We start from the raw sequence: 25,951 nt of genomic DNA on the forward strand, positions 1-25,951 counted from the left end.
TCTGAGTGTTTTCTAGTCTTTAGCTCATTTCATCCTCACCGCTGCTCTCTGAGGTCAGGGCCCCCATTCTATGTACGGAGCATGAAGGCTCATGGAGGTTAGGTGGCTCACAGGCTCGCACAGCTTGCAAGGGGTAGGGCCCGGTCATGGGGCTTCAGAGCCCATGGTTGTAACCACTCTCTTGTACCACTGCTTCTAGAATAAGTAGCATGACCCTTCACGAGTGTGGTTTTCAGACCTGAGTATGCATCAGAATCATGTTGGGAGCTTGTCGGATCTGTACAATCCCTGACTGGCCCCCGGATTCGCCGACACGTCATCGCCATGTTCGGAGTAACATCCCATCCCGTCCCAGAGTAGCACCCCCCATGATGCCTCCCTCGTCCTTAGGTAACAGTCTTCTGACCAACCTTTGGGGAATTTCTTTGGAAGCTTTAAACCCATCTCTCAGGAGCATGTCTTCCTGGCATCCACATGCAGAAAGGCAAGTGGAATCTCATTGTTGTTCCAACCCTAGGAACCGTGTTTTTAAGAAATAACTGATCACCAGGACCATGACTTTCGGAAGTGGTTGGAGGAGAGGGACAAAGAGGAGGTGAATGCTTTCAAGGAGAGTAGGAGAGTCCTTTGGGCAACACCAACTGGACTGAACCTGGAACTGTCTTGATAGTGGTCTTTTTTTTTTTTTTTCTGGCCCCTGCATTCCATCATGCAGTTGTATTTCTGCTAATAATTCTGGGAGTGGTGACAGTGGCGTGGGCAACCATACTTTCCCTCTGAATTGGCAAGTGTGTTCCCCATCAAGGAAACCTTTGAAGTCTGTTGTGAATATACCCTACACAGAGAAACGTGGAAGACACAGTAGGGACGTCTGAGGAGGGTGGGCAGAAACTGGCCATCTGAACCCACTAGTCATTTCCCAGCCTGTCACAATGTCTTTGGCGGCAGAAAGGAGGCTCGAAAGGGAGAGGAGAGGGATGGGGAGGGAAAGAGTGACGGGGAGGGCAGTTCTATGAAATGGAAGTTGTCACATCTTTTTTTTTTTTAATTTTTTAAATTTATTTTCAGCATTAACAGTATTCATTGTTTTTGCACCACACCCAGTACTCCATGCAGTCCGTGCCCTCTCCAATACCCACCACCTGGTTCCCCCAACCTCCCACCCCCCGCCCCTTCAAAACCCTCAGGTTGTTTTTCAGAGTCCATAGTCTCTCATGGTTCACCTCCCCTTCCAATTTTCCTCAACTCCCTTCTCCTCTCTAACTCCCCTTGTCCTCCATGCTATTTGTTATGCTCCACAAATAAGTGAAACCATATGATAATTGATTCTCTCTGCTTGACTTATTTCACTCAGCATAGTTGTCACATCTTGCAGGTTGGTCTGTGTTTGCAGCACAGAACGGGGACAGGTCCATCTCTTCAGTGCCCACAGATGCCGCCGAGTGGTTTGGCTCCGGCCCCTTCCCCATTTCTGCGGGATCCTTCTGAGTGTGGAGCCCAGTGGAGCTCACATATGAACCAGCAGGAAAATGGGCTTTGTGACTCCTCTGTTTTATTTTGGATTTGCGGCCTAAGGGCTGTCTTTCGCCTCCTAAAGTCCACAATTATAGGAGTGGGGAGAGTGGTGGGGAAGAGGGAGGGGCGTGCCTGCTCAGTGTGGTCTCTAGTAGACTTGTCACTGATGTCCCAAAGGGTTCCTGCAGTTTCTGCTTTGACTGAACTTCCGTCTTGTCAGCTTCTATCTTGGGATGCCTCTCTGCCCCTCAGAGGAGAGCTTTTGTGGAGGCTGGGCTTCTAATGTTGACAAGATCGATGGTTCCTTCCATGTTGGGCTCAAAATTCAGACTGTGTCATTTCACAGTCTCCATTTTGGCTAATTTTAGTTCTGTTGTGGATCAAGACAGGTAGATGTGTTGTATGAAAAAGAAATTGAAACCAGGGCCGTGGTTGTACGGATTATAATACACAGCAGATACTGCAGTGTTTAGGATTTTCACCTAATTTTTATTTGTTTTTTTAAAATTTATTTTTATTTGTTGAAGTTCAATTTAACGTATAGTGTATCATTCATTTCCGGGGTAGTATTCAGGAATTCATCAGTTGCATATAATACCCAGTGCTCATTACTTCACGTGTCTTCCTTAATGCCCATCACCCTTCATTTTTAACTCGATTTTGTTTTCAGTAATAATTCCTGTTCTAGATGTTTCCCAAATGGGTTTAAAATAGCCAGTCATCCTTCTTAGCTAAAGTCTGGGTGATTATAACCAGGATGACATCTTATCCTATAGGGCACTCTTGTGCAAACAGGAAAAAATGTCTGGGGCAAGATATAAGATCATAAGGCTGGTGGGCGACATCTTTGTGGGAAGACAAAGGCACCCCTTCCTCTGGGAAGACGCTATCCCTTGCCATCTTCTGAGATGAGCTTGGGATGGGTTCCCACCTCCAATTATCCCTTTGAGCAGGAGCCCTTCTAAAGTCAGCTTGGGGCTTTGGACACTATAATCAGAAACCATTCTCCAATGCTCAGATGTATTGGAAACAAATCAGAGGATGACTCCAAGTTTATAATCCCAACAGGTACGGATTGCTCCGCGACTCCTGGGATTCAGGAAAAGTCACACTGTTCTGTTTTATGGATCAGATGGTCTCTAACTTGGTCACTCCAGCCTAAGCTGTCAGGAGGCTCAGTAGTAGCCATATTGGGCTCCATCCCTTTTCTGGACCATTGAAGACCCTGCAGAAGGGACAGAGGCCCAGAGAGGGAGCACACTATCCTGGGGAGAATGTGGGTTTATTCTGCTGCTCTATGACACCACGTCTGTGTGTTGTCCTCTCCATTTGTCTGGGGCACTGCTCTGGGCGGGGGCAAGGGCTCTTTAAACCTGTGGTCCTTGCTACTGCCCTTAGGCCTCCCTCCCTCCTTGGCATTGCTGATCCAGGGGGGCCCAGGTTCCTGCCACTTCCCGAACACAGAGTTCTTTCCCTTTGCTGTATTCCTGGGTTTGACAGCTTTCCTTTCCTTTCAACTCTATGATGACACCTTCACCCCAGCCCTTGGTCCATATTAGTATTTTGTGCTAATTAAAATCCCCCAAGAACCTAGTAACCCTTCCCAAGTGGAGAGGGGTTCCTGGCTTAAGAGACATGAAGCCTGGACTCTCCCTTGGGTTGAGGAGCAGACAGGTGGGAGAATCAATGGACAGTTTCATCTCTTTCTACTGAGTCTTCCTGATGAATGGGGTACAGAGCACAAGGTAGTTTCTCGTCATCACCCACTGCGTTAAACACTGGACAACTCACCTGATTTCCTAATTTCCCATATCTGTCATTTTCTTTAGCAACTCTTATGGGCAAGATGTGTATTGTAGGGGAAACAGACCTATGTCAGAAAAGCTCTGCCTTCTAGTCACTTAGAGTTTAGTGGAAGTGTGTAGAGGAAGAGAGAGGGGAAAAATCAACTCTACAGATCCCTGTAAATCAAGATAAAAAGGAATCTATAGAAGCAAGTGAGTGTCTGGAGAATGGAGGGAGCCTAGCTGGGTAGGGTGGGATGGTCAGAAGATCTCAAGGAGGAGGCCTCAAGGGCTGGGTGAGAGTGCAGCATGGTTCTGTACTGACCAAGCAATGCACGTGGAAGTGGAGATGAGAGGCAGGTGGGCTGCCTTAGGCTAAGGGGGTCACAGTTTCAGGGGTGCAACAGCATGGGACAAGGGGCAGGCCGCTCATTGAGGAGGGCTGGTGGGAAGGAAGGGAGACATCATTTCCTGTGGCTGCTATAACCGTCCCCAGAGAGTAGAAATTGTTAGGGGGCTTCAGACAATAGAAATGGATCTTTCTTGGTTCAGGGGGTAGCATTCTGAAATCATGAGGTCAGCAAGCCCGTATTCCTTCTGGAAGTTCTGGGAGAGAACGTGTCTTGCCTCTTCCACCTTCTGGTAGCTGCTGATGCTGTCTGGCGTGTGGCTGTGTCACTCCCACCTCTGCCGCATCTTCACTCAACCACTCTGCGTGTGTGTGTGTGTGTGTGATCTTCCTCTGACTCTCTCTTATGAGGACGACCATGATAGCATTTAGGGTCCAGCTGGAAAATCCAGGAAGATCTCCTCATGTCAAGGTCCTTATCTTTATCATATTTGCAAAGAACCTTCCCCGCCCCCCCCCCCAAAGAAGGTCACATTTATAGACTCCAGGGACTAGGGCCTGACATCTTGGGAAATATTATTCTGCCCACCAGAGAGAGTGAGACCCAACTGTCAAGAGCCTGACAGCCATGCTGAGGGGGCTGAGGGTAGCCTTGGAGGGATCATCCGGGACTTCTGCATGAGGGGGTCAGATGGACAAGTCTAGTCAGAAAAGCTCAGTGTGGTGAGGCTGAGAACAGGTGGGGATTTGGGCAACTGGGTTAAGGAAAGAGCCTTGGGATGGGCGCAGTGGGTGAATGGCGAGCTGCTGTGGAGATATGACCGATGGGTTTGGCCACTGCTTGAATGTGGGGGAGAAAAAGAAAGACTCACTGAGGAGCACTTCCGGCCCAGCCATTGGAGAGATTAGTGGGATATGCTGGTGTGGTCATGAGCTGAGTCGGTGAAATTATTTTTGGTTGGCAAGAAGTTTTGTTTTATAAGGAAAGAAGCTTTTTCTCACTGGTGGTAAACAGCTGAGCAATGATGGTACCTCAAAATGATCCAAGAAAAACATAATTTGGGTGAGTTTATTGGATTAATGTAACTATCTTAATTTGTTTTAAATTTTTGATTTATTTTAGAGCATACAGAGACCGAGGTTAGCTCAAGAAATCTGAGGGAGGGTCCTGTCCTAGGGCCAGGTCCCGGAGACCAGACCTCAAGCAGAGTTTTAGACTCTGGCCGCCTAGACAGGAATGGATGGATCTTTACTTGAGAGATGATTGGGATTCATACCATTCTTTTCTCTTTACCAACTCTTTATTACTTCCCTCTGCTCTCCTTAATTTTTTTCCCCCAGATTTCTTTCTGCTTTCTTGTAACGTTTCTGTCATCTTTCTCAGTGTTCGTGTTTTCTTACAACCCCTAGATTACCATGGTGCCTTACACCCTCATGGTTAGTCAATCATAATCTTGTAGTTAATTTAGCTTCCACTGTTAACTGGCTCATTCTTTCACTAACTATCAGTTTAACCCCTGAAGGAAAGAGTCTGATCAGCTAGTTGAAATTTTGTCCCCGGGCCATCTGGCAGGTTGCTTGGCAGCTTCTGGTGGCTTCCTGAAGGTCAGGGACCCACTCCTAGTCCAGTCAGCTGTGGCCAGGCTGTGGAACTATGTGATGCAAACCAGAAAACTGAGCCTTGAGCTGGAGCAAAGAATTTCGACAGGTATAAGAATCAGCACACCTTAGAGCAGCAGTTTGCAAAGTGTGGCCGCTGGACTGCCAACACCAGCATCACCTGAAACTTGTTAGAAATGCACATTCTTGGGCCCTACCTCAGACAGCCTGGATCAGGAGCTCGGAGAGGGGACAAGCAGTCTGCACTTCCACAGACACTCCCGGTGATTCTGATATACGCTCAGGTTCGAGACCCAGTACTTAAACTAAGCAAGCAGCATATGGACTAAAACCAAGTGTTGGAACGAAGTTGTGAGAGGAGGTCAGGCCATTCAGTGGGGGTGTTGATGCAAGCGAGCCCTAAGAATCAGGAGAAAGTGGCATTTGTTATAAATTCCTCTTTTATTGGTGCTAGAGGCTCGTGTCTTCTGTTGGTGAGAAATCTGCATTCTCTTGGGTGGTATTACCTGACCTGAGGGAGGAACTGGCATAAGTATTATCCACTCGTCCTCCTCCCCACAGCCACACTTCCCTGGCCATCTGAATACTACCTCCTCCTCAAGACCAGCCTGGAGCTGGGTTCCCTCCACAGATTCTGCAAATCTGGCTTAATAGTGATTGTGTTTCCAGTTAGGATTTTTGTTTTTCTTCAAAAAAATCAGTTAACTATTTACTTTGAGTCTTGTGACATTCAGATCATTTACACCTCTCCTGTCTATTGCCAGTCTGGGAAGAAGATCATTTGGTTAGGGGTGTGTCTTTAGGGCCCTAATTTGCATGCACATGGACCAGAACCACCACCACAGCAACAGAAAGTAAGAGGAAATGGGAGGAAAGGTGAAAGGAAAAACGATCTCTGTGCTTCTGGGGAGCATGAACAGGTTAAAACCTAATACAGGGGACACCTGGGTGGCTCAGTGGGTTAAGCCACTGCCTTCGGCTTAGGTCATGATCTCGGGGTCCTGAGATCGAGTCCCCCGTTGGGCTCTCTGCTCAGCAGAGAGCCTGCTTCCCTTTCACTCTCTTTGCCTGCCTCTTTGCCTACTTGTGATCTCTCTCTATCAAATAAATAAATAAAATCTTAAAAAAAAAAAAACTAATACAGGACGAGGCTTAGGGTGAGTTTAGATAGATGCAAAATTTAGAGGCACCAAAACACCTCAGCAATCAAAATAAGTATTGCAATGCAGTATTTTTAAAAATCAAAATTGATGCAGTTAAAACCTATGGTAAAAAAAAAAAAATCCATGTTTTAAGTAGCAACAGGCTCCAATTCCCTCTTTACCCTGGTGGGCTTACTACCTCGAGATGGCAGCGTATCTCTCCAGCTGCCCCCCAACTCTCCAAGACAGAGAAAGGACATTGGAATTCCCGTGCGAGTGCTGTTGGATGGATACACTGCCAACTCAATTTGCCCCCAAAGGGGCACTCTATCTTCCCTACTCTTGAGCTTAGAAAAGCTATGTCAAGCACTTCCTAGAGAAAAGATGTTATATTCTTAATTGATTAAAGTCTCGATTAGTTTGTTCTCTTTATTCACAAAGAGCGGTCTTAGAACTTCTAAGACATTCACACAACCAGGAATGCTCTTCTGTTCTTGGTCAGTGTAGATGGCTGGTCAGTCTTGTCCGACCCCCTCATATGAGGAGGGACTTGTCTGGGGCAGTAGGCGACGCGATCCCACTGTTCCCTCATCTCTCCTCCTTCACTCCTCTCATCTCCTCTCTTTTCCCTATCATTCCTAGTAGTCCAGGCTGTGGGATGGAAAGAGCAGTAGAGGAGGCGTTATTCAGTTCTTAGCTCAGCGACCAACAGGGGACCCTGGGCCCATCATGGCCCGTATCTGTACTTCAATTTCCTTGTCAGCGACAAGAAAAACTCAAAACTAGATCTTCCTATGTTCCTCTCTGTTCTCAAGCTCTGTACTTCAGTTCTTCCTCAGCAATCTCACATCCACAGGCTTCTAATTGTTAACTCCTCATCTCATTCCCAATTCCAAGGGCCTTTCCAGTTGTCTCAGGAAAATTAATCTCCCTTAGCTCCTTTCCATGATGCATGGTGGATGATAGAAGAGAAGAGTCTAGGATTCACATGTATCAAAGCTATGAATTCTGAAGAAAAAAATTCTGAAACAAAACCCCAGTGACCCTCCCACCCTCCCAGGGTGCTCATGCACGCTGCATGAATGGTCACCGGAGTCTCTGTCTGTCTCATCATCTTCTCTTCACCAGGCTGATAGGGCATCATTCACTTATTCAACCAATCTGCAGAGTACCTCCTACATAGCAAGCACTTTTCTAAGGCTTGAATTAAACAAAATTCCTGTCCTGATAGCATGACCAATTATTCTGGCACATGTCTATTGACTTTATATACTCAGGCCAAAAAAAAAAAAAAGACATTGCTTTATGATCCTTAACCTTATTATAACTGGAAGCTTCCATCCCACAAGGCTGATAAAAATTTTAATCTTGGGCATTTTTAGGGACCTGTCCCAGAACTCGCTAGGGTCCTACAAACATCTGTAGACTTTATGGGTTGCTGGAAAGTGGGTGAAAAGACCTCACTACTGTTCATTCCATGGTGATCATCACTGATGTCCTTCTTCCCAGATCCTCATGGTCCCTTGAGGGCGGATGGCTCCACAGTTTCTGTGCTGTGTTGGCCTGGAGCTTTGTGCTCAGGGTGGGAGTCCCCAAGTTCAAGGTCTTCCTCATATGGAGTTTCCAAAACTGGGTTCTCTTCCTTCCATTATGCATAAATAGCACTAAAGCCTTTTTCTCCAACAAGGTCAGAGCAAGAGACAAGTGCTTAATTCATGAATCCAGAAAGAGCTAAAAGAGGTAACTAAGTATATATCTTGACCATTATATTTTTAACACAAAACATATAAATGTGTATTTGTCAGTCAGTCTCTTAATATTGACCCAAGCCCTTTCCTTTCACTATGATCACACTGTCTGGTGTGGTCATTATCTCTCTTAGATCCCTACTCATATTTCATCAGTGATGTTCACCTTTAATTCCTTTATAGCGAGTGGGAAATTAAACACTCTTGGGAAGCAGTCTGAAGAAAGAATTTTCTAGACTTTTTTTTAATTCTTCCCCAATTTTTCATTGTTTCTCACTTGCATTAATTTCACAGGAGTAGCTAATTGCATTGCCTAATTCTTTCCAGAATATTCAACTTAACTTTCATAGGAAGAACCCTTTCTGTGTATATTCACATCTCACTGGGTTACATTGAGTTTAAGTGCATATTCTGAAGAACTAGTGTAACAGGCATTAACTTCCTTAGGAGAAAATTTAGCTAACTCCTGAGAAGCACATAACTCAGCTGCTGGAGGAGGAAGAAGTAGGTGAGCAGACCAGAAAGTGACTGACTGGATCACAGACCACTCCTGAGCTGTGGACTGCACTCAGGATGTTTCACAGAAGAAAGGGAAAGCCATGCTTTATCTTCCAAGTTTGGTGGAAATCCGTTATGAAAACTTGGTCAGGGTTTACAGTATCAGTTAAAACTGTGCTTCCCTACTGGGTATTTCCCCTAAAGATACAAACGTAGTGATCCGAAGGGACATGTGCACCCGAATGTTTATACAGCAATGTCCACAACAGCCAAACTATGGAAAGAACCTAGATGTCCATCAACAGATGAATGGATAAAGAAGAGGTGGTATATATATACAATGGAATACTATGCAGCCATCAAAAGAAATGAAATCTTGCCATTTGTGACAATGTGGATGGAACTAGAGGGTATCATGCTTAACGAAATAAGTCAATCGGAGAAAGACAACTACCATATGATCTCCCTGATATGAGGAAGTGGAGATGCAACTTGGGGGTTAGGGGGGTAGGAGAAGAATAAATGAAACAAGATGGGATCGGGAGGGAGACAAACCATAAAAGACTCGTAATCTCACAAAACAAACTGAGGGTTGCCAGGGAGAGGGGAGTAGGGAGAGGGTGGCTGGGTTATGGACATTGGGGAGGGCATGTGATATGGTGAGTGCTGTGAAGTGTGTAAACCTGGCGATTCACAGACCTGTACCCCTGGGGCTAATAATACATTATATGTTTATAAAAAAATTAAATAAAAAAAAATGTTCTTCCCTACCCTCTTGCTAATGGCTGTTGTCACTTAAAAATGTAGACTTGGGGGCACCTGGGTGGCTCAGTTGGTTAAGCGGCTGCCTTCTGCTCAGGTCATGATTCCAGGATCCTGGGATCAAGCCCTGCATTGAGCTCCCTGCTCAGCAGAGAGCCTGCTTCCCCTTCTCCCTCTGCCTGCAGCTCTACTTGTGCTTGCGCTCTCTCTCTCTCTCTCTCTCTGTCAAATAAATAAATAAAATCTTTAAAAGAAAATGTAGAGTTGAAGGTCTTTGACCTTGAAACTCACAGTGATGTGAAACCAGCGTGTCTTAATTTTTCAGTTCTTGAAGTTTCAAATTCAATTTCACTGTGTTTTCCTAAATAGAAGGTATAAGGCTTATCTTTATTTGTCCTCCAGGATCTCAGTTAAAGTGATTGGTTTTTCACTTCATTCTCCTTCTCTGTCCTCATTTAACCTCTCTTATAGGTGTTAATGAAGAGTCACATAGCCCAAAAAAGCTGGGGGTGTGAGGAGAGGGAAGAGAAGACAGGAAAGGGAAAGAAAGCTAATAATCTGTTTTCTGTACAAAATCAGAGCTTGGCTTCTAAAGGATCCAGATGCTTCTCTATGGGCATCACGTAGAATACGGCCTTGCAAAATGTGCCAGTAGGAAACTTTTCTGGGCACCAGGAGGGTTATTAAAAGAACATAAAACCTTCTGTTTCTGTATATTATGTGCATGGATACAGAACTAGAGGGAAGTGCACTTGGCTTGTGCACCTGTGAGGAAATGGCTCAAGATTCTTCTCTCTGTTCTAGCTTCCAAGATGATATTTGAGCTTCTCCAGCTAGTAATCGTCGCAGAATAAGATGATTTCATCCATTTGGCATTAAGTGTGTTAAACTCCCAGATTTGCCTCTAGAACCATCTTTCCAAAGCACAGGTCTGATATTGTCACCCCTTAACTCAGAAAACTCCAGCATCTGGCCTTGCCTAGTGAATTAAATCCTTACCTTGCCCTGGCATTTCCATCCCTCCCAACAGGTCTTGCTCACTTGTTACTCAGGAGTGCCCTGTGTCTACACTCCACTCGGGACACGCGGGGCTACTTGTGCTTGTCCATGAACCCTGGGCCTCTGCTTGTGCTCTTGTTGGCTGCTTAGAATGCATGCGTTCCCATCATGCCTGTGTCTGTTAGGCGTAGGGGAGGGTTGCAAACAGCAGAATCCCCCTCTCCCTTCACAAAAATGACAAGTTTTATTTTCCTCAACATGCTCTCTTCATTTCTTCCCTTCTGCTAGTATTTCCCAAACTTCTCTTCCATCAGTATCTCTGTGTTAGTGTTTGTCCTTTTAATGGACTTACAATGTTTCCACTTGAATCTAGTTATTATAGAACATTTGAGTCTATGTGGATAAAAAGAAACCAGTATCCCTTGATAAATAAAAACTCACCACAAAAATGAATTCAATAAGATATACAATGATCTTACCTTCTATCTAGGTGACACTTGCCTGTGGCGTGCTCTGTTTTGGTTTGTGTATTAAAGATTGACAGCCAACAGAGTTTCTCCTTTATGAAATTAGGACAATGGAAGAAGAATGGAAAGTGGGGTGGCTTTCTTGATGTTTTGTTGTTGTTTTTTTATTGTGTTATGTTGTCACCATAAAATAAATCATCAGTTTTTGATGCAGTGTTCCAAGATTCATTTTTTATGTACAACACCCAGTGCTCCATGCAATACGTGCCCTCCTTAATACCCACCACCGGGCTTACCCTTCCCCCTACCTCCCTCCCCTCTAAAACCCTCAGTTTGCTTCTCAGAGTCACAGTCTCTCATGATTTGTCTCCCTCTCTGATTTCCCCCAACACCCTTCTCCTCTCCATCTCCCCATGTCCTCCATGTTATTCCTTATGCTCCACAAGTAAGTGAAACCATATGATAATTGACTCTCTCTGCTTGACTTATTTCACTCAGCATAATCTCCTCCAGTCCCATCCATGTTGATACAAAAGTTGGTTATTCATCCTTTCTGATGGAGGCATAATACTCCATTGTATATATGGACCATATCTTCTTTGTCCATTCTCCTGTTGAAGGGTATCTCAGCTCTTTCCACTTACTGTTTTGTAGGTAACGCCACACCCACGAACCATCTAAAATAACCTTTGGTATCATCAGTGTGTATGAGAATGTGCTCCATACTTTGGAAAACAGTTCCTCACTCCTGTGAAATGATAAGCAGCTAGAGGGCAAGAGATGATTCTCCTCTCCGCGTTCTTTGCCTTTCTGAGAATCTACTCCTTAGGCCTCTAAACTCTCCTTCTTCTGGGGGACACTGAGGCACCTGATGAGCCACCATATTATTTGATGGGAAGAGAGAAGTAGATATTTCTGTAGCACCAGCCAATGGATTAGTCTGCCTTCTGTGAAACATCATGATGTAGGTTCTGCAGGCCTCTGGTCTTACGCTGGAGAATGAGTGTTTCCTCAAGTTCTTGTGTGTGTATGTGTCTGGGCAGGGTATACATGCTGTGGGGAGAGAGTAGGAGAGGAAGACTGGGAGGTTTTCTGAACTTAATTCACAAAGCTCTGTTCGTGAAATGCCCCAGTGCTCTAGGAGTTGGGTTGGTGAGTTCCTGAGATCCGTGTTTTTGGGGAACTGGACAAGACTCTGGAGACCATCTCCTCCGCTAACCACCCCCCACCACCTGGCCCTACCTACTCCATTCCCCTTTTATGGATGAGGAACCAGGGTTTAGGGAACAGGTGTCCAGCCAGCGGGAACTCTGCCTTTAAGCTATAAATGGGAGTTGAATCCAGATGCTTGCGACAGAAAGCAATCACAGTGACCCTCCTGTGACAGACATGAGTTGTTCACAGAATTTTCCCCTCCTTTTCCAGGCCGTGCTGAGTCCTCTTATAGCCATCGCGCTGAAAATATCCCAGATTCATGAGAGAACTGGCCGGAGAGGCCCCACTGTCATCACCTGAATGGAGGAAAGATCAGTCACCAGGGCCAAAAGAGAGCCCTTGGCGGGAGACCCTTCACCCATGCCTTCTTGCTACCTGTTTGTGCCTTTTATGATTTCGAAAACACACACACACACACACACACACACTAATTTGCTGGTGGGTGGGGGAGGGGTGGGTGGGAAGAGAAAAAGAGAAAAAACGAAGTTTTGTTTGGGGTTGGGTCTATTCCTCCAAATGCAACAAGGTCTTCAGTTGTCTGTTAAAGCAGCACTATCATTTGGTATCTATATTTTACCACACCAAAGAACCTCCCCTTTTGAGAAAGAGGAAGCAGGCCAGGAACATGTCCATCATGGCGTCGTGTACCATTGGTGTGATCTGAGGGAAGGTTCTGAATTCATGCACAGAGCGCAGTGCCGGAGTTAGGCTAATCCCCAAGCTATGGGTGCTATTCCGAAGGCTCTCCTTGGAAGACTGTCCTTGGTGTGGTAGAGGACTTAGCTTTTCATCCTGGGTCAGGTCTCCCAGGGGACACCTTGTGGAATTTCTCATGGCCACCAGCCACCCGATGGCCCACCTGCCCCCTCCCATCTCCTGCGAGTCCCCATGCCACCTTCTCTCACATCTTTGGAAGCATTCTACAGATCCCCACGGCACACTTTCAAGGAAACACAGCAAAGGGTGTCTTCCTCTCTTATTTTGTAAATAGTGCTATTTTAGCTCTTCTGCCAGCTGCATTCCTCCATATTTCAGCCATTCGTTGTGCAGGTGGAACGCAGCATCTTGGCAGGAGACTGCAGATGAGTGCCTAGCATTTCGCTGACCCTCCCTTGACGACATCATGTAGGGTGATACAAGGGTTTACATCCATTTCTCCTGGGAAGACAAAATACCACCCTGATTTCCTGCTTTCTCTCTGACTCTCTCTCCGCTCCGTTATCTCACAGCAAGGGCCTGTTTTAAAGCAGTCGGTTGGACACAGCTCACATCTTACTCACAAGGGCTCGAGAAGGAGACCGTGAAATGCTAGCGAAGTAGAGAATAGAGTGCTTGCTGGAAGACCTTAGTGGTGGTGGTTAAGGACCTGAGGAAATGTGGGAACAGGGGGTGGCATCCCTGCCGGAATCAAGAAGGTCACAGCTGGCTCACTTTGCCCAGGAGAAGGACACTGCATCCCCAGCAGCCTCTGTCTGCCCCCAGTCAGGACATCCGGTGCGTGGGACCTGTTTGCATATGTTTTGCTTCCTTGGAAATGACACTCTCACTCACCCTATCGTTAGCACAGATGACGTGGTGCTCTTTGACTGTGAAGCAAGGGGGTTTTACTGTGGTCACCATGAGAGCAAGCAGGGAGATGTTCCCGGGAAGGGATTTGTGTCCACTTTTTATCTCTGCTTCTGTCAGAAACTTGCTAGGACATGTAGTAACCAATAAAAAAGAAATTCCTGATTTCAACCTGACGCATGGATTGTGGATTTTTGCATGTCTGTCTTGCCATGGGTGTTCCCATTTTGGTAAGTCTGTCTTTCAGGACACTGGCAAGGGCTGGCTTTCGTTGTTAGGACCTGGAAATGTATTATGTAAGTGGGACCAGAAAAGGCAGATTGCTCAAAATTGCCTTTGGGAGTCAGCAGAGATGAAGTTGGCAACCGGTCTTTTATCGTAAGTATCTTCGTTTCATATTCACAGAGGGTGGCTTTGAACAGAGATTCTGAAGTCATGGACTTTACCAGCAACACATGTCATTTGCCTTAAAGCTTTGGTTCTTGCCACCTTTACGCGGTGTCTTTGGGGGCATCCATGTACTACTCAGCTCTGCGTGGGTCCGTACAGCAGGATGCATTTTTAGGGTTAGCTCTAGGTCAGAAAATATGTATGTTTTTCTCAAGTCCCTGAACTTTGAATCATCTCTAGCTTCAAAGTTCAAGTATAAGGTAATCCTCATTTAAAATTTCTGTTTTGTTTTTATTTCTAGCATGTGTGCCTAGCCACCCAAGTATACATTCATTCATTCATTCATTCATTCAACAAACACTGGTTGATCAACGACTCTCTGCAGGGTCCTGTTTGTGGTGCAGTGAGGAGAAGTATAAAATGTGATTCCTGCTCCTAAGAGTTTGTAAGGTGGGCATGGGAGGCTATGACAAAATACACAAACAGGCGGGAGGACATGTTCTAGTAGAGGTGCCAGGAACATGCTATGGGAACACGCAGAGGGATTGTCTCTGAGATGGCAGGACACTAGGCACCTGGTGGGTTTCCCAAAGAGTGGAGTTTCCTGAGACTTGTAATCGTGTATATGATTTCACAAGGGGTCAGTGTAGCCAGAGCAAAGACTGGGAGTTGAGAGGTAGGATGGCTGGAGAGGAGGCTTGCGTTGGGTCTCATGGCTTCACATTGGATCTTTCTTAAGAGTAAATGACTGGAGAGGTCCAAGAATTTTGTAGGGACCACGGAAACCATCATAGAGGAAAGCGTGGATGGAGTGTGGCAACTGTCAGGCCACTCTTGTGATTGGCTAATATCGAGGGGTTCACTCGTGACACCATGTGCCCCCAGGATGATGGCAAGCAATGGTGTCCACAATGCAGTGGATTCCAACCATGCCAGTGTTTGGAAATGTGTGTGTATATGTGCCGGGGAGTCATTTAAGGGAAGGGGACGGCGGATTCTAAATATTCTACCAGGGGTCCACCAGTCCTTTAGAACAAAAAATTGGTTTGCCTCATTCATGATTCTTGGGTTCATTAGCTGACCTTGAAAATGGCAGGCAGCCGTTATTAAAACGAGATATTTATCCAGTATTACTGATCCAAGGTCCAGAGAACAAATGGTTTTTTATGGCATCTCAGGCTGAAGGGCTTGAACATGACCTGAAGGCTTTCTACACAGGAAGCCTTAGACGGATGATGAGTCCCATGGCGGCACATTGGGCCGATGGTCAGCTGTGCTGAGCCAGTGTTGTCTGCAGATAATGCAGACAGCCCCAGGCATAATGGTGCGCTGACTTCTGATTGGCCAGCTGTGGGTCCGTGTAAGGCATGGGATTTACTTTGACAGCGATAGCCGTCAGCCATGGCAGGCATGGGGAATTTGAAAAGCACCTGCAGGAATAGGGAGTGCCGTAAGAGGTGACTCCATTTTATTGCTTGATCATGCACTGGGTAGTCTTGAAACACATGGACCCTGACATCCCAGACACCTGCCTTGAGGAGATCTCCCTCCTGGAGTGGAGAAGGGCCTGAGAAATCGTGCACCTTTCGAAATGATGTAACTGCCAGTAAATCAGTGTTTGTCCCTTCAGCAGTTACAAACAGCAAGAGAGGATCGGAGGCAGCAGAGCTTAGCAGATGTCTGTTCTACTCCCACCAGCTGGAGTCCTTATCGGTGGAAACGGCTCATGCAGTTGACAGCCCACTTGGTATGTGAATATTAATGTCATGGAAATTTATAGAATATGGTGAAGCTATGCATTATAAGTCCATATCTTTATCATCTTTTCATGTCTTTTAACACCTAGTATGTGCCTGCAATAGAGGCGAGCTGGGGAGATACCTCACCGAAGATGGTGTGTTTAAGTAGAATCTTGAGAGATGGGTAGAATTGCCAGTAAGAGTACTTGTGAGTTTTGGAGCAGAGAGGTCAAAACTACATGTACTACATCTCAGATATGCAAAAGATGCAGCATAATGTATTCTATAACTGACCTTGTCATGCTCACCTTCTGGGAGATGGAGGGAGTACCGAAACCCACCATTCAGAGGAAGGTTATAAGATGAAAATACTGGAGGAGCTGTCACCTCTAAGAATTTCCCTTCCTCATTGACAGGTGAGCCTACCATTCCTGTGAGAGAAGGGAATGACCAAAGACTGTAGTGAATATTTGCCTCTTCTCCACCCTTCCAGTCTCCATGCCCTCCTTGCATTCAGGGAATCCTGGTTCCATCACCACTAATTGTACCATAAACTTAAGGAGGAAGACGGGATACAATGTCTACCTCCTTGAGGAAGTCCCTTAGGGCTGGCCAATGAATTCTTATTAAGCACAACAGAACGCTTTTGTTCTGGCTTGCCCAGTAGGTTTTAATTGCTGGGCCTCTCAAAGGTAGGATTTGTTTGGACTAACACCCGTGTCCTTGATGGCCGGCTTCAGAGTACATCTGTTTTCAAAAAAGCAATAAATGTCTATTAGTAGTACTTCTTTTCAGAAAGCACCTGGCTTATCTTCTGAACCAATAGTTCAGTAATGTTCGGGTTTTCAAAAAGATTAACTCATCTGGATGCTTCTTTAGTTCCACAGGGAGAATCAAACTTTGATTTATGTTCCCTTATTGATTTTTTTTTCTGATACAAAACAAAGATAAAAGAGAGGGAAGTTTAAGTACAAAATTTATTGCAGTAAAGAGACCAAAACAATTTTCTTATGTAAACCAAAATTAACATGTTTCATATGACTACCAGAAGTTGGAAAAGCCACCTATGACACATGCACACTCTGGCTAAAAGCCCAGTGACAGAGTTGGTTCAGGCCCATGGACGTGTTCAGACCCCAGAAACAATTTCAGGTTAACATGCTCAGTAAAGGGATAGAAAAAGATGACAAGAGAGAAATAATAAATTGCATTGCTAAGAAATAGTCACCTTCTCATCGAACAACCATGAGTGACCTTCGTATCAGTTATGCCCTTAAGGTCAAGGATTCAAATCCCAGAGGCCCAAATGCATGTTTCATATAAAGGGACCAGGATTTCTTCTTATGTGGCTTCCTTGTGTATTTGTCAAGATATGCTTAATCTGTACACTCAGCAAAAATGGGAAGAGGAGGCCATGGAGGCTCCATTCCATCTCAACAACCCTCTTCCTCCTTGAAAGCTCTTCATCCTCACCACCACTATTCAAGTCCCCCTCTTGCCCATTCACTGAGGACTGCCTGTCACCAGCAGGAGCCACTATTCATCATCGATGGAATGATCAGAGAGAAGGAAACTTCAAGAAATGAGGGTCAAGCTCTTAGGCAGAAAACATGGAGCGTGTATTTACATGTTAAAAGAGAACCCTATTATATGTCAAATATGGTGGAAAAAAATTTAAATTTTTTTTTAAGTTAAAAAATATAAAAGAGAATTCTAGAGCAAGCTCTCTGTCTTCCTCAAGGCCTATAAGGTATTTGCACCAGTGCTGGGGCTCTACTTCTTGTTGGGACCCACTTTCTGAAGCTGGAGAGAAGTCCAAACTGCTCTGTGAGAGAAGGGAGCTGAGACAGGGTTAACCTAGCACAAATGTTTGAAGTAAATACACCCTCTTACACCCCTCTACTGGAAACAACTGTATGCTTTGGGCAAAGTTTCTTAACGCTCTGAAGTCTCAGTTCATGCATCTGTAAAATGGGACTAACCATTGCACTTATTTCTGAAGGATAAAATGAGGGCTAAACAAAAAGCACAAAAAGGTCACAGCACAGAACCCATGATATAAAAGACATTCTGTAACTGTTAGATAATAATCCCAGCATAAATTCCTGACTTGACTGAGCAAGAAACTGAGACCCAGACAGATGAAAGATTCTTGTCCAAGCTCTAAAGCATCAGGCTGCTTCTCTTCCCACTGCCCTGCCACCCGACATGTCCTCTTGTGTTAAAACCCATAATAAAATGCAATAAAGCTGAGGAAAAAATCAGTGGGTTTTAAAATAAATATCCCAAGTCTAAAAAATGCATGGCTCTGTATCTTGAGACACAAAGAATTATCTCTTAAGTATCAAAGTACTACAGTATAGTCTCCTTTCTTTCAATTCTAGAGATTTGCAGGGGGATTTATTGAAATTCACATGAGTATTTTAATGCTTTTCAAGATTTACATCAAAATCTATACTAATACCACTTATGGCTAGTACAGTTTCCCCCTCTGAATTCTGTGTCTTATGGATTTTTAGGTATTCTGTCTGTCCCACTTGAGTCTTTAAGAAACCTTGTCATCTCTGCTTGTACAACCATCCCATTTTTAAGATATTTTGTGTTTAAGCCATTTTGAAAGGAAATACGATAGTTGTTTTCCACATAGAAATAAAATACACAAATTAAAGTAATACGAAGTAACACCAATGGCTTCCAGGAGCACATCTCCCACGGTGAGGATTACACTGTCCCTCTGGTAATATGGTAAGTGGAGAGAACTATGACACCAGCCAACAAACCCTGCAAAGTAAGCCACAAAAAACCCTCGTTTCCAGCATACTTTCCTTTAGTGGTTGTTGGGTGATGTAGTGCCTGAAGGCGCTGGGCTGCCTCACGGGCAGCACTCGTTTCTCTCCTCTAGGGGCTGAGGTGATGGGAGGGGTTGAGTGAGAGCCAAAAGCCTCTTGGAGCAGAGCTCCAAAAAACCGGTCCCAGAGCCCATCTGGGCTGTGATTAGTGTGAATCCTTTGAAATGTTGCCCGTTGCTGACTGCACCCTTCCGGAGCCCTTATAGGCCAAGCACATCGGCGGAACTGCGTGGCTGTCATCCCAGCATCTCCTCCTTGGCTAGTGCTCCTGGGGGTCCCGGAGGACGCTTTCCCTCCCATGGTCTGGTGCCCGCGTTTACTCCCAGCAGCTGTCGTCCACGAACGTGCATCCTGAGCACGAGGGAGTGTCGCCTGCATCAGCACCCCCAGCTTTGCCTCTCCGCATGCTGCAATGGTGTGGCTGCTGACGCCCAGCCTGCTCCGGACTCCTCGTAGGAAGGGGGGGGCTCTGGGTGGGCATCAGCTGCAGCCTCGGGTTCAAGGCCCATCTCTGTGTACAGAGGTGGAGGAACGTCCACGGCGTCTCCCTCTGCAGGACAAGAGCGCTTCTCTGCGTCAAGACTCTCTTCATACGCAGGAGGGTAGAAATCTGGCCTGGGGATCAAAATGCCACAAACATACATGTGTTATTTAAGTGGTTAATGCCAAAGAGGCATATGCCCGCCTCTCTCAAATCACATTGTGTGAAGTGAAACTGTTAAGAAACATTGATTTGGAAGCAGATGTACTTCTTCCCGGCATCACCAGTTTTTTTAAAAAATGTGCTGCTCTTCCAGCAAAACCCTCCTTATCAGCCATCGGATGTGTGCCTCTTTAGTCCTATTTTTCCCAGGGGGTTACTCCAAGCTATTCCCTCTCTCTCCCTCAGGGGAACCAGGGACTGTCAGCGTGAGATCCTTACCCGGGGAAGGGACAGGGGGCCTCAGCTGTGCAACTTCCCTCCACCCAGTTAGTCTGTCCACGTCCTTGTCCGCATTCACACACGTCTCATTTTTGACCTCGTTGCCCTGACTGTCTCAAAACCTCCTGACCAGCAAAATAATGAACGACAACGAATGTATAAATTTGGCATATTGCTGTCATATCCCTAAACCAAATGGAACATTGTGTGTCAACTACAGTCCAATAAAACTTTCTAAAAACCCAGCTCTGGGGGCGCCTGGGTGGCTCAGTGGGTTAAGCCTCTGCCTTCGGCTCAGGTCACATCTCAGGGTCCTGGGATCGAGTCCCACATCAGGCTCTCTGCTCAGTGGGGAGCCTGCTTCCTTCTCTCTCTGTCTGCCTGCCTCTCTGCCTACTTGTGATTTCTTTCTGTCAAATAAATAAATTCTTAAAAAAAAAATAAAAAAAAAAACCAGCTCTGTGCTGTCTCCTTGACTGTATCAGAGGCTTCTCTCTTTCTTTTCACCCTCTTAAGTTTCAACAACCAGTTTCCAAAAAAATGTACTCATTTCTCAAGCCATTTCAACTGAGAACTTCATGTAGATTTCACCGGCAGCCCTCTCCACACCAATAGGTCAATGGCAAAAGGAGCCATTTGCACCAAAGGTGACGTATTCATTGGTCATCTTGTCCAATGTTGCTAATTGTTAAATCCTTCCGGCTTCTCCATCATGAATGGGACGGGAGTGGTGCGAGGTGAGGACGAGAAAGGGTGAGCTTGATTAAGTTCTGTATTTATAGGGTGAATCCCTCAGCGCCCATGGCAAGTGTTGATGGTGTGTAACCACAACAGAACAGAGTCTGCCCCTTGTAGCCACAGCTCCATTCCAAATATTACCAGGCACAAAGCCAGATAGCTGAAGGAGAGGTCTACTGTACGGCATAAATCTTGGGCTTCACTCAGAATAGCCAAGGCAGTGTCACGGGGCACTTGTGTAAAGACATTGAAGACAGAAAGGTAAGCTGTTCCCTGGAGTGATCTGAGAGGCTCCAGGATGAGTGCCGCCTGCCCCCAAATCCCATCCGGCTCTTCCAGTCCCGTCCGCCCAACCAGTTCACATTCCCAGTGCCCTGAGTTCCACCATTGCACACGCATTTGCTCTGCTACCTCAATGTGAGTTCATATTTTGAATGCATGTCCTTCTTAGGCATGCGTTTTTTCCTGGACTGACTTCCTGGGCATTCTGTGTAGGCTGGGAACCTATTAGATGCAGCAGGAGGAGGCAGTTCAAGGGGTGTCAAGATAGCCATATCATGGATCTCTTTGAAATAACTCAGCACGGTGTGACGTTATACATGTGTTCCTAAATTTGAGCTGCCTCCTAGAGTCAATCAGTTACTATTCTTTTTGAAGAGATTTTATTTTTTTGACAGAGAGAGCACAAGCGGGGGGAGTGGCAGGCAGAGAGAGAGGGAGAAGCCGACTCCCCACTGAGCAAGGAGCCTGACACGAGAGTCCATCCCAAGGTCCTGGGGTCCTGACCCGGGCTGAAGGCAGATGCTTAACCAACTGAGCCACCCAGCTGCCCCTGCAATCAGTTACTCTTATCAGGAATTCACACTCTGGAGGCAATCATCTAACATTTATACAGGAAAAAAAAAATAATCACTTGAGAAGCACCCTCTGTAATCACTTTAGTTATCATAATCTTTTATCAAACCCGGAAACCTTGCCAGTTAGTATAATAAACATTGGAAATAAGGTTTGGTTATTGTAAATAGTATTTTTATCAGTTAGCATAATAATGTCAAAAATCAACCGTCATGGGTAAAATGATTTATATTCAAGATATGTGGAGTAGCTAAGATATTTCAGATGAAGAAAGCAAAAGAATTTACGGAGCCTTGCAGCCTTTGTCTTGACGATGATCCCTGAAGTTTTATCCCTACATGGTCCTGTGTTCAGCCAAGAATTAGGAGGGTTTTGGTTGTCTGATACTGGCAAACTGAGTTTTGTTTCACTGTAGCGAAATACATGTAACATTAGATGTACCCCTGCAGCCATTTTAAGTGCACAGATCGGTGGCATTCGTTCCATCCACCCTGTTGAGCAACGATTATCTGTCTCCAGAACTTTTCCATCATCCCAAAGTGAAACTCTGTACTCAGTTAACAATAAGTACCCCCCTCCCTTCCTGCTGCCCCTGATAACCACTGTTCACTTTCTGCCTATAAATTTCATTGCTCTAGATAGCTCATGTGAGTAGAATCACACATGTATTTCTCCTTTTATGTCTGGCTTCTTTTACTGAGTATAATGTCTTCAGGGTTCATCCATGCTGTAGCATGTGTCCGAATGTCCTTCCTTTTTGCAGCTGAATAATATACCATCGCATGGATAGACCATACTTTGCTTATCCATTCATCCACTGATGGACATAAGGGTTGTCTCCACCTTTTGGCTATCATGAAGAATGTTGCTACGAACACTGGTGTACATCTGTCTGTTCAAGTTCTTCCTTTTAATTCTGTTGTCTACATACCCAGAAGTAAGATTGCTCTATCAAATGGTCATTCTGTATTTAACCTCAATGCCATTTTCCATAAAAAGATCACACCATTTTACGTTCCCACCAGGAGTGCACAAAGTTTTGAATTTTTTAAAAGATTTTATTTGTTTCAGACAGAGAGCGAGTGAGTAAGAGAAAGGGGGAGAGAGAGAGAGAGAAAAGCTGGAGAGCACCAGCTGGAGATGGAGAGGGAGAAGCAGGCTCCCCACTGAGCAGGGAGCCCAACTCAGAGCTTGATCCCAAGACCCCAAGATCATGACCTGAGCCAAAGGCAGACACTTAACCAACTGAGCCACCCACGGGCCCCCAGGTTTCAGATTTTTGTATACTCTTGCTAACACTTGTTGTTTTCTGTGTGTTTTTCTAAATAAGAACCATCGTAATGGATATGAGGTGGTAAGGTTAACTGAATTACCCCTGAAATGTTACTGCTTTGTGTTGAATAAATCTCTCGTGTAAGGTGAGATCAGAACACCTAGAAAGACGGTAAGCTGGAACCTCACTGAGTTCATGAAGAGGTTACGGGTCTCGTTCAATGCCTGTTTGTTCATTTGTTGTGTGGCAGAATTTGGTGTGGAACTTCCTTTCCTTGTGACCTAGTAGCCGGGTTATGGGGAATAACCCGCCACCACCTGCCTCTAAGGACATCTGCCATGATACAACAAAAGAACCCAAGAGTCAGGCCTCTTCTATTGGCTTAGGTCGGTTTTCAATGGGGGAAGAAGTGGTTTATCAGATATAAATACCCTCTACTTCATGGTTTTCCCCAGAAGCAGCACCATTCTTCCTAAGGATTAACCCCAGAGTAATTTCCCAACCAGAAAGCTTCAGTTCTAGACACACAGCCCTACAGGGCATGGTTATTTCTCTACAGTGGGACTAAGTTCATTCTGTTTTTCCAGAATTCAGCCCCATTGCAGCCCTCCTCATCTTCTGGCCTCCCCGTACATACCTGTCAACTGTGGCCAGGGGCAGTGCCCCAAGAGAAAGGTGTCTTCTGAGTACATGGGTGAACACCCCTTTGCTTTCCCTTGCCTGGCGGTAGGTGCTCCAGAAAATTCCACTCAGAAGGATCACAAACCCTAGTGGCAGAAGCATGTAGGCCAGGATCAGATTCCCTTGACAGTTGAATATCGATCCTGAGGAAATGAAGAAGGCCCCCAAGCAGATCATCAGGAAGCCTGTCAGGAGAGCAAGGGCACAGAGAACGAGACTAGTTTTGTTCTGCATCCCTGCTCCTCTGGAACTCTTCCACTCCCCTGCTTCCTTGCCCAGAGAGAATGCTCTCATTAGCCAGCTCGAAGCTTTATATGCCCTGGGACCAACTGGCCTTTGGACAATTAAGTGAAGCAGGCACTTAGAAGCTATTCATTAACCATTGGAAGTTACCATAATATCCTTGGAGGATTAACCTAAAAACACAGCATTGTGTAATGCAGGAAGGAGTGGCTTCTTGTTGCTGGTTTGCTCCTCTGAGCTGGGAAGGACCCTTAGCCAGCCCAGCCAGTCCCAGTTATTTGAGGGAAGGTCTCTCACCTTTTGATTATAAGGGCACTCATCTCTTAATCCCCTTGGCTAGAGAAATTAGCGTTACTTGATGAACTGTCTTCTTTGTGGCTTGGCAAGGAATCCTTTCCTGATTTCTTCTTTCTCTCTACTAAAAAGACATTTTTAAAGCTCCTAACAAGTTTGTCTTGTCTTTCTCAATGAAACTCTATTGCCTTTGCCTTATGTTACTGGAAACATTCCAAGAGAAAAGCCAATGGGGTAAACTCCCTGATTCCTTCTCTGTTGATAAGGAAATGGGCATCCACAGGAGGAGGAAAGAGCATTCTGGAGAGAAGAACTGTAAGAAAGCTTTGGGAATTTGGGGGGATTTCTGCTGATGGTTGTAAAAGGTGATGATTTGGGGGCTCCTTTGTGGCTCAATCAGTTAAGCATCTGTCCTTGGCCAGGGTCTTGATCCCAGGGTCCTGGTATCCAGCAGGCTGCAGGATCTGGGCTCAGTAGGGAGTCTGTTTCTTCCTCTGCCCCTCCTCCCTGAGCTCATGCGCTCTCTCTCTCTCTCTCTCTCTCTCTCTCTCAAATAAATAAATAAATAAATAAAATCTTTTTAAAAGGCGATGGTCTGATGACTTCTCTGACCCTGGTTTTGTATCTTTCCCATTGCTAGACCCAAATGTTGAGATCCTAGGGTCATTCTGGTTAACACATAGGTGTTCGACAAGAATCTTTGCTATGGTGCAACTGCTGGCATCCATTCCTGGCTCACCTTTCCTGCTCTCATGAAAGGCCACAGTATTTAACAAAAGAGCATTTCCTAAAATGCGTAGCATGTTTTTACCTCCAAGCGAAACAAATCAACACACGTGAGAAACGCCACATTTTCAACCCCCACCCTCCCTCACACACACCTTAGAGTTGCACGAGGCACACTAGCATATTAAAAGCTCTGAAAAGTCCCACAAATAAAATACATATGAAGTAAAATTTGTTTTGGTAGATGTCTCTAAAAAAATGTTCCCTGTCCTCTCCCCTGCACCATCTGCTTGCCTGCAGCTTTGCCTCAAAAAATCTTTAGAGAACCAGCCTTCTGTTTCGTGTCTGGAATTTGTTTCCTCCATCTTGACTGTCTTTGGTTACGGACACCCTATTCTAGATCTGGTTCATGCCCTGATTCCTTCCTTTTTTATGTGATGTTTTGGCATGTCCCTGCTGAAATTCTCCTGCCCATGGGGACTGTGGGTCACTTTTGTGCAGACAGACTATCTTCAGTCCCTCTTTGTCACTGCTACCCCACTACTCCATTACATGATTCCGTTTACTTTCCTGATGGAAAAAGGGATTCTTTGTGCCATGTCTAGTGGTGCCAGTTACAACCTTTAGCTTTATCCCCACCATCTCGTTAGCTCTACCTTCATGTTATGGGCTAGGAGAGAGAGAAAGACACTGGATCAAAAATGATATAAGGCACTTCCCTATTTCGCTTCCTAACTTCTACTTTTATGTTTTAATACTTATCCTGATCTACTTTCACTAGTCTTGATATTATCCTTGCAATCTGAAGACAATACTTTCCCTCCTTTTCCAATTTGTCTCAATGTTTTCAGATTTCTAAGATGGCCCCTGATGATCACTGCCTTCTGGTACCTTGTGTCTCCTGGCATCGGGGCTGGACATATTGAGAGTAGGCTGGACATAGTGACTTGATTCTAACCAATGAAATACAGTGAGATGTCACTTCTGTGATTAGGTTGCAAAAGATTGTAACTTTGCCTCCCTATCAGACCCTTCCTATTGTCCTCATGGCTTATGCCCTTTGAAGAAGGAAGCTGCCTTATTAGAGAGACACATAGGACAAGGAACTAAGTAAGGGCAGCTTGTGGCCAACAGTCAGTGAAGAACTGAGGACCTTAGTCCATCAGCCAGTAAGAAACTGCTTCCTGCCAACGATTATGGGAATTTGAAATCAAATCCTTGCCCAGCTGAGCCTTGAGATGACTATAGCTAAGCAACACCTTGCTTGAGAGTCCTCGAAGTCAAGGACCTAGCTGTGTCATGCCCAGATTCCTGCCCCACAGAAACCGAGATGATGAGTGTATGTTGTCTGTTTTAAGTTGTTATGTTTCGTGGCAATTTCTTAGGCAGCAATCAATAACAAAAACAGCTCTTTGGGACTTGGAAACCAAAGGGGACAATTGGGGTTAAGTGTTTGCATAGGATCTGGAACATAGACCTCATCCTGTGAAGGTTGGCTATCATCATACTCACCAATATTGTTATTGTCATTGATGCTGTAATTCCAAAGAGCTGAGAAAGACCCAGGATTTCCAAC

General features: G+C 45.4%; 2 protein-coding genes across 2 annotated transcripts in view; one reads left to right on the forward strand and one right to left on the reverse strand.

The window, feature by feature from the left end:
• PGM5 (phosphoglucomutase 5) overlaps positions 1-12,747 on the forward strand; it is a 194,283-nt gene extending 181,536 nt beyond the window's left edge. The window contains exon 11 of the mRNA XM_032866566.1: positions 12,310-12,747. Coding sequence (XP_032722457.1) covers positions 12,310-12,399 — 90 coding nt within the window. The 3' untranslated portion in view covers positions 12,400-12,747. The remainder of the gene's footprint in view (positions 1-12,309) is intronic.
• Positions 12,748-19,020: 6,273 nt separating this feature from the next.
• On the reverse strand, positions 19,021-23,418 carry TMEM252 (transmembrane protein 252). The gene is made up of 2 exons (XM_032866567.1): positions 23,069-23,418; positions 19,021-19,258 (listed from the first exon to the last, which is right to left on the reverse strand). The coding sequence occupies exons 1-2, from the start codon at positions 23,404-23,406 to the stop codon at positions 19,021-19,023; spliced, it is 576 nt and encodes a 191-aa protein (XP_032722458.1). The 5' UTR covers positions 23,407-23,418.
• Positions 23,419-25,951: the final 2,533 nt, after the last annotated feature.

Source organism: Lontra canadensis, unplaced genomic scaffold (assembly GCF_010015895.1).
Source record: "Lontra canadensis isolate GAN:19392208 unplaced genomic scaffold, GSC_riverotter_1.0 scaffold31, whole genome shotgun sequence".
NCBI lineage: Eukaryota > Metazoa > Chordata > Mammalia > Carnivora > Mustelidae > Lontra > Lontra canadensis.

Excerpts from the sequence above, each read along its gene's own strand:
- TMEM252 (XM_032866567.1), bottom strand. The coding sequence starts at position 23,406 with ATGAGAGCATTCTCTCTGGGCAAGGAAGCAGGGGAGTGGAAGAGTTCC. Across the intron at positions 19,259-23,068 it reads CCCCTGGCCACAGTTGACAG|GCCAGATTTCTACCCTCCTG; the intron begins GTATGTACGGGG and ends TTTGATCCCCAG.